General features: G+C 40.5%; 1 protein-coding gene across 3 annotated transcripts in view; it reads right to left on the bottom strand.

Annotated features, from left to right (window-relative positions):
• Positions 1–5,749: 5,749 nt before the first annotated feature.
• The window catches only part of TAFA4 (TAFA chemokine like family member 4), a 209,737-nt gene continuing 206,649 nt past the window's right edge, over positions 5,750–8,837 (bottom strand). For all 3 annotated transcript variants that reach the window (XM_081528458.1, XM_081528459.1, XM_081528457.1), the window contains exon 6: positions 5,750–7,158. In XM_081528458.1, coding sequence (XP_081384584.1) covers positions 7,147–7,158 — 12 coding nt within the window. In that variant the 3' untranslated portion in view covers positions 5,750–7,146. The remainder of the gene's footprint in view (positions 7,159–8,837) is intronic.

Genomic DNA, 8,837 nt, shown 5'->3' with positions numbered 1-8,837 from the left:
AGGGAAGCCTGGTGTGCTGCAGTCAGTCCATGGGGTCACAAACAGTGAGACACGACTGAGCAACTGAACTGAATGATGCAGGCATCTCGATTGACAGAAATCAACTCCCAATTTTGTGTACCAACCGGGTCTTTCCAAGATACCATACTATGAACAAATATTCAAGTAAGGGTTGCTGGCCGAGTGGGCATGGTATTGGGCTGGGATGGGTAGGGGGTGGTATTGTGAATTGAAGGGGCTGCTGTCTCCACTCCAGCTGGTGACACTGACATGGAAGAATATGGGCTCGGTGTCACTGCATCTTCAGAAAGCCTTAGAAATCCATGGAACATGTACCTGAGATCCATCAGCACTTACACAGCCTCTGGCTGAAACTTACATAGAGAAGGGCTGGTGTACTGCCAGGGTATACAGGGGTGTAGAGAACTTTTAAGTTGCTCATAGTATATAAGTCACACTAACAGCAGCTCAATTAATTTTTCATATTATACCAGACCAATAGTATTTTTTTTTAATTATTCTTTGGGGTTGATTTTTTGTTTTCTATTTAAAATTTCATTGGAATATAGTGGATTTAAAATACTGTCTTAGTTTTGGGTGTGATTTAGTTCTAATGGAAATAAATTCATTCTTTTTAGATTTTTCTCTCAAATAGGTTATCACAGAGTATTGAGTAGAATTTACTGTGCTGTATAATAGGTTCTTGCTGGACCTTATCTGTCTTATGCATAGTAGTGTGTATATGTTCATCCCAAGCTCTTGGTTTATTCCTTCCCCACATCCTTCCCCTTTGGTAACTATAAGATTGTTTTCGGTAACTGTCAATCTGTTTCTGTTTTGTAAACAAGTTCATTTGTCTCATTTTTTAAAAAATTTCACATTTTAAGTATTAGCATATGGAATTTCTGAAGTACGTCATTTAGTGTGATAATATCTAGGTCCATCTGTGTTGCTGCAAATGACATCACCTTATTTCCTTTATGCCTGAGTAGTATTCCATTGTGTGTGTGTGTGTGTGTGTATACATATACATATATGACTTCTTTATCCAATCATCTCTCAATAGACATTTAGGTAGCAACCATGTCCTGGCTATTGTAAACAGCACTGGAGTTAACTCTGGGATACATGTGTCTTTTCAAAGTATGGTTTCCTCTGGATTTATGCCCAGGAGTGGGATTGCTGGATCATATGGGAGCACTATTGTTAGTTTTTTGTTTCTTGGGCTTTTTTAAATAATTGTTTGTCTGTGCTTGGTCCCAGTGGCTGTATGCACCATCTTCAGTCGTCATGGTGGCATGCAGCAATCTTTCAGAATGTGGGATCCTCTTTATTTATTTCTTTATTGCAATTAGCGGCGGCACGCAGGAACTTCAGCAATGCATGTGGGATATTTCGTCGTGGCCTGAAAACTCTTACTTGTGACATCTGGGATCTCATTCCCTGACCGGGGACTGAAACTGGCCCCTGAATTGGGAGCGGCAAGTCTTAAAACTGAACCACCAGTAAAGTACCTATTTTACTTTTTTTTTTTTTAATGAAAATCCATACGGTTCTGCATACTGACTGTACAAACTTACGTGCCTACAAACAGTTCACTTCTCTCCACAACCGCTTCAACATTTATTGTTTATAGACTTTATGTTGATGGCCATTGTGACCTGTGTGACGTGATACCTCATTGTGGGTGGTTTTTTTTCTTTAAGGTTCATTTATTATTTACATTTGGCTACACTGGGTCTTTGTTGCTGTGGAGGCTTTCTCTAGTTGTGGCGAGCGGGGGCTACTCTTGGTTGCGGTGCACGGGCTTCTCCTTGTGGTGGCTCGCCTTACTACAGAGCGTGGGCTCTAGGGCGCACAGGCTTCAGCAGTTGCCGCTGGCGGGCACCAGGGTGTGGGCTCAGTAGATACAACGCACGGGTTTAACAATTCCACAGCATGTGGAATCTGCCCAAAGCAGTGATCAAACCCATGTCCCATGCCCTGGCAGGCAGACTCAACCAGTGGACCACCAGACAGACCTGATACTTCATTCTAGTTTTGATTTCAGTTCCCTAATAGTAAGGCATGTGGAGCATATATTCATGTGCTTCAAAAAAATATCAACCTACGATATGCTTTAAATATATCCTTGAGATTGGCTTCTTAAAGGTCCACTGTCGTTCCTTTGTTATTCATTTAGCTACGCAGGACATCCTTAAGGGCAAGTGAGGTTTTTACTCCTCCGGCCTTTTGAGTATGTGGTACCCAGAAGCACCAGGTTTACAGTTGTTGTTCCAGGAAATGGCCACAGGGAGGCAGCATTTTCTGATTTCCACCACCCCACCCCCGCCCCCCACTCAGGCGGCTCCGGCAAGGAAAGCGAAAGAGAACTTCCTGTTACTGAGTCGTAGATTAGAATGGTATATCCCAGAAGAAGGCATCCAGAGCTCCTGTCTCATTACTTCTTCCACCTTACAATTCAAGCTGCAGACAAGCCCCAAGCCCACTATGCAGAGGGAGCGGCCACACGTAGGAGAGGCGACTCCAGGAAGGAGGCTGCCTCTGGGGACCCCACCAACAGGAGACTCGGAGAGCGGAAGTCTTTTCAAAGGTTTTCCAGACCAAAGGGCCCATGTCACTGCAATGCCCTGGGCTTGGATGAGCTGTAGGAGGGCCCGTGTGGGTCTGGAGATGTGGGATCCTCCCAGGGAACCAGGTGCTGGGTTTGCAGTAGGGCTTACGTGCTGACACCACCATTCCCCCTCCCCCGCCCACTGACTCCGCTCCACCCTGTCCAGCCCTGGGACGCAAGGCTGTTCAAGCTCCAGAAATGTGTCACCAGGGCAGGTGCCTGAGTCCTGAGGGAAATATCGTTGGCAATTTTTCATTTTAAATTTAATTTTTTTATTTTCCATGGGAACATAGATGATTTTCCATATATTTCTTTTTCAGTGTACACCAACCTGATTTGGTTATACATATGCATATATTAAGTTTTTTCATGTTCTTTTCCATACATATTATCATATTGAGCGGGGTTCCCTGTGCTGTGCAGTAGGTCCATTTTGATTAGCCAGTTTAAATATATTACTGTATATAGGTTAATCTCAACTTCCTAGTTTATCCATGTCTTCTTTACCTTTCTTTTTTAATAACCATAAGTTTCTTTTTCAACTCTGCGGGTCTCTGTGTTTTGTAAAGAGTTCATTTGTGTCCATGTTGAGATTGCAGGCATCAGTGATATCATTGCCTATCCGTCATTCTTTGTCTCATTACAGTTGTACGATAAGCTGCAGGGCCATTCATTTTTCTGCCAATGCCAGTACTGCATTCATTTTCTTAATTCCTGTGTATGTATGCACTGTGTCTTCTTTGTCCATTCCTCTGTGAGTTTAGCTTGTTTTTATCCTTTAGCCGTTGTCAGTAGTGGTGCAAGGACCATTGGGGTGTATGTATCCTTTCAAATTCTTGTGTGTTCCGACTACTGCTCAGCAATGGGATTGTTGGATAATATGGTACTTGTAGTTTTAGTTTTTTAAGAAACTTCCAAACTGTTTTCCGTAATGGCTGTACCAACTTATATTCCTACCAACAGGAAGTATTCCTTTCTCTGTACATTCTGCCAGGAGTTGTTTAGTTTTTGGTGATGGCCATTCTGAACTGAGAGCTGATGTTGTGATTTGCATTGCCTCCATTATTAGTGATACTTAGCATCTCTTCATGCGGTTTTGTCCATGTGTATGTGTCTTATGAGAAATGTGTACTTAGATCTTCTGCGCATTGTCTGATTGGATTTTTTTATTTGTTTGACATATGGCTGCATGAGCTCTTTGAATAATTTGGAGATTAATCCCCCATTGGTGCCACATTTCTAAATTTTTCCTTGGATTTTGTGGGTTGCTTTGTGTTTTATTTATGGTTTCCTTTGGTGTGCAAAAGGTTTTAAGTTTAATTAGGTCCCATTTGTTTATTTTTGTGGTTTCTTTTCATTACTTTATGAGGTGGTTCAAAAAAGATATCGCTGCAATTTATTTCAAAGAGTGTTCCGCCTACATTTTCCTCTAAGAGTTTTATAGTGTCCCACCTTATATTTTAGTCTTTGGTCCATTTTGAATTTATTTTTGTGTATGGTGTTAGAGAATGTTCTGATGCCATTCATTTACATGTCGCTGTCCAGTTTTCCCAACACCGCTAATCAGTGTCTTATAGTTTTCAGAGTACTTTTGTCTTCTTAGGTAGGTTTCTTCCTAGGTATTTTCTTTGTCTTGTTGCAGTGGTAAATGGGATCGTTTCCTTTATTTTTCTTTCTGATCTTTTCCTGTCAGCATATAGGAATGCTGGTGTCCTCTGTGTGTTAATTTTGTATCTTCCATCTTTACTGAATTCATTGATGAGCTCTCATAATTTCCTGGTAGCATCTTTATGATTTTCTGTGTGTAGTAGCATGTTATCTGCAAACAGGGACAGTTTTACTTCTTTTCCAATTTGGATTCCTTCATTTCTGACCACCTTGGCTAAGTCTTCTAAAACTATGTTGAATAGAAGTGACAGTGGACACCCAGGTCTTTTTCCTGGTACTGGAGGGAGTGCTTTCAGTTTCTCACTGTCAAGAGTGATGTTAACTGTGAGTTTCCAACCTTTTTTTTTTTTTTAATACATAAAGAATACAGTTTTTCTTGTAAACTCATGTTGAAATTCAATACTGAATATTATTTCCAATTGTTTTTAATGCTGTGTGACATTTTTCATGTGTGTATACAGTGGCAAAGAGTACAGTGGACAAAGGGTTAGACAGATTTATTTGTGTGTAAAAGGATGAAAAATCTCCCCCAGAACACTGAGGGGTCTTGGGAAGGTTCACTAAGTGTTGAATTTACTGTGTCAGCAGAATTGCACTTTTCCAAGGGCACATGCTACAGGGGTCTGTGTAGTTCGGAGCAGCACATTGGAACCTGAGGGAGTGCTCTAAAATTGAGGAGCCTGCTGCCTCCTTAGGAGAGGTCCTGTCTGAGTCCATAGGCCTAGCAGGGCAGCCGAAAGTCCCGAGATGTAAGAGTTGAATGTCTCTCAGGTGTTGAGACCACTTGCGCCACCATCAGAGAGCCAGAGGCTGACATGACCGATACCTTGTTTGGTATCTTTTCTGGGTTTTTACAGAATTTAAAGCAAAGACTCCTATCTACTTCCCTACCGGAAAAAAATAGGAATGATAACACTAAAATGCTTCTCAAATACCCATTTCAGAGCTAACTTGCAAACTAGGTATAAAGAACACTTTGAAGCAATAATGGATGAAATGGCAGCTTCGATACCTGCCATTTTCCCAAATGGACTGTTTACTCCCTGGAAGTATTTATATCCTGGAATGAGCCTCAAGGTGAAGCGATGTCATTTTTACTTGATCTTGTTTGGGGTAAAAGATCAGATGTGTGGCTGAAAAACTAAGACACTGTCTCATGTTCCATAAAATTTCATTTTAACTCGCTTTTTTACAATGGAACATCTTATACTAAAGGCAGCAGAACGCATGTAAAACATTATGAATGTGCCTCAACTTAATGAAATCTTCCGACATTTTAAATTCTCCTTACTGCTACATAGGTTTGGGAGAAGAAACAAAGGAGTGATCTATGTATAAATTGCCATGTAGTAACATTAAACTTTATGTAAAGTTTTCACATTTATAATAAAAATTTGCAAGCCTAAGAATGTTAACACCAAGTCTTATGGAATAAAACAGTCACAAAAATGTGCACACCAAACACTATCAGTGAAACGAATTTTTTACTTTCTAATATGAGAATAACAATTCTGTTAAGCATCTAGTCAATCAGATTCAAACAAAATTTAGCAAACAAGTAGCTATCACCTTTCTCCATTCCTTCTGCAAGAATAAAATTGAAGAGACGTAACTGTTACTGTTACAAACAAGACGATAACATTATTTTCTCCCAAAGTTGTGACAGGACAGGGATAATCAACAGTGCAGAAAGTATGTTCTTGGCATTTCTTAACATATAAAATTTATTCCATATTATTATAGTGGTATCTATTTAATAACATTATGCATTTAAAATCTGGGTCACTTGTTGTCTGTAATATGTTTCTGCGTGACAGCATCTGAGAATGTGTGGAGACACAGCTGCTGCAAAGTCATTTAACCAAGAAAAAAATGACTCAGATTTTACTCACATTTAAAAAATAAGATAACTAACAAATAAGGAGAGAAGGCGTAGGGCTAACTCAGTCACAGTCTAAAAATTCTGCCATTAATGACTTTTGTCTCGGAGTTAGCAAAACCAGTTTGATTGACATAAACTGGATCTAAGAATCATCACCCTTGATCTAAACAGAAACTGTTCTATATTTTCAATGATTTACCTCTCTGCCTACACTTAAGCCATAGAAATCCCAGCAGGTTTCCTTTCTGTTGTGTATCTGTCATGAGAGGGCTTTGGTTATAAACTACTGGGGTTGATACACTTCCTTAGCACTCAGTGAAATGGCACACAGAAGCTACAATGGGAGCATTATATTTCTGCTGACCTGCCAAAGGACCTTACAATGCAGAGAATTTAAAAGCAATGAAACAAATGCACACACAGTAACCCCAACATAAGTCCTTCTATTACTCAAGGTTTACAAAATAAATTTTCATCACCAGTTAATCAGAGTTCATCAATCTACATCTGCAAAAAAAAAAAAATATTCTGCCAAAATGTTTTATTATTTGGACCCTTTCAAATGACCAACACAGGGCTGAAGGAAAAGGTCACAGAAGGAAGAGAATGAGGGTCCTCAGAAACAGGTCCGTGCTCCTGTGTAAATGCAGAAAGAAGCTGCAGACCTAGTCTTAATTCAGTGAGGATCCATTTTTCCAACTTCCAGTTTGTTGGTCCAGAGTCTCTTGGAGGTATGTTCCTTAGGAATCCAGGTAGGATGTCCATGGTGTGTGTGGCAGCCCATAGTTGTAACTCACTGTAGTCAAGTCACGAGGCAGTGAGAGCTGGAACAGTTAAGTAAACACCACCATTCATAGCACAGATATGCCAATGTGACGTGGGTAAAATCTAAGACAATTTCCCACAGAGTCCAGGACCGCAGTCCTAACAGGAGAGTGCTGCAGCCCGTCCCTCCTCCAGCATGGAGGCACCTCTCTCTTTGCTACCGTGTTACCTGAAATGAATTTTAAAAGTTAGCATTCAGCACCCTAGACCCACCAAAGGTAATCCTTCCTCTTAACAGACCCAGAAGTCCCTGTCTGTGTTAGATGTGTACAATTTAATAGTCGGGCTCCTTTATCTGTAAGCAACCTCTCCCAACCAGCTGTTGACATCAGATTCTTCTTTATATTTGTCTTTCTTTTAGGTTGCAGAGGAAAACACACCCAAAACTTTCCACAACATGGTATTACACCCTAGTTCTGTATCTTGTGGGGCTTATAAAAAATCCCAGCAGATTGGGTACATTCATTGCTCATCAAGGTAACTCACATACGCTGAGACATGCTTTTATTAATGGGACTAAACTTTTGTCAGATGAGTGCTGATTTAAATCAGTGTACGTCAGGATCAGAATACTGCCTTCGTTATATTTTTAAGGAGCCACTAAGCACAAGGTAGTTAACTTTTGTTTTCAAAATTAGATCATTTTATAAAACTTCAATATTTTCTGAAAATGTGGTGGTGGTTTACAGGCTAAGTCATGTCTGACTTTTTGCAACCCCATGGACTAGACCCTGCCAGGCTCCTCTGTCCATGGGATTCTCCAGGCAAGAATACTGGAGTGGGTTGCCATGCCCTCCTCCAGGGGATCTTCCCAATCCAGGAATCAAACCTGGGTCTCCTGCATTTCAGGCAGATTCTTTACCAACTGAGTTATGAAGGAAGCCCTTTCTGAAAACCTACATCCATTTTAAAAATGTGTGGTTTCTTCCATTTTTAAGCACCCAGGCTCACCATTACTTGCGATCTAAGAAAACAGGTCTGCGGTTTCCATAGTTTGATTTCATCATGTAATAAATTGTACAGGTTAGATAATCAATACACCAACTAGGAATAAATAGAAGCATAATATGTTAACCCACCTACACCATCAGCATGCTTGTAAAGTAATTGATATTCTCTGATCACATAGTCATCATGACTACTCGATGATAGTCATCATCCAACCAGGCATGTATCCAAACTTCAGATATGCTTTTAACTGACATAGTCCTTTATTTATGTATTCTACAACTGCTCTTTTGTTTGCTATATAGTATTCTCAGCACAAATAGTATTAAAACCCTTTCCTCATGGAACTTAGCTAAAATAGGGGTAGATATAGTTTCTCTGTAAAACACCAAACAGTAGAGTATTTTCAGTTTTGCAGGCCACGCAGTCACTGTTGTATCTACTGCACTCTGCCTTTATACCATGAAGGCAGCCATAGGCAAATGCACAAACCAACGGGCATGGCTAGGCCCCAATAATCTTGATTTATGGATGTTCAGGTTGAAATTCACAAAATTTTTGTGTTAAGAAATACGTAGTCCTTTTGTTTTTTTCCCCATTAAAAAAAAAAAAAGTACAACTCATTCTTTCTCTCCTGTTCTAATGACCTGTGAGCTAAGGGCTGGATTTGGCTTGCAAGACACAGCTTGCTGATCGCTAGTCTAGAGGAAAAGGGCTGGACAAATAGGTAAATTAAAAGCATATCAAAAGGTGATATAGTCTATGGAGCCCAGGACTGGGGCAGGGAGGGGAGAAGGCTGCTGTTTCACAGAGGCTTGTCAGGGAAGGAGGTACCTACAGAGAAACTTGACAGACAGAATGGAGCCCTGACTACTTGAGGGAAGAACTGTCCAGGGAGAG

The sequence above is a fragment of the Giraffa tippelskirchi genome, chromosome 9, assembly GCF_054371585.1.
Source record: "Giraffa tippelskirchi isolate mGirTip1 chromosome 9, T2T-mGirTip1v1.2.pri, whole genome shotgun sequence".
Lineage (NCBI taxonomy): Eukaryota > Metazoa > Chordata > Mammalia > Artiodactyla > Giraffidae > Giraffa > Giraffa tippelskirchi.
This window is presented reverse-complemented; position numbering and strand designations above follow the sequence as displayed.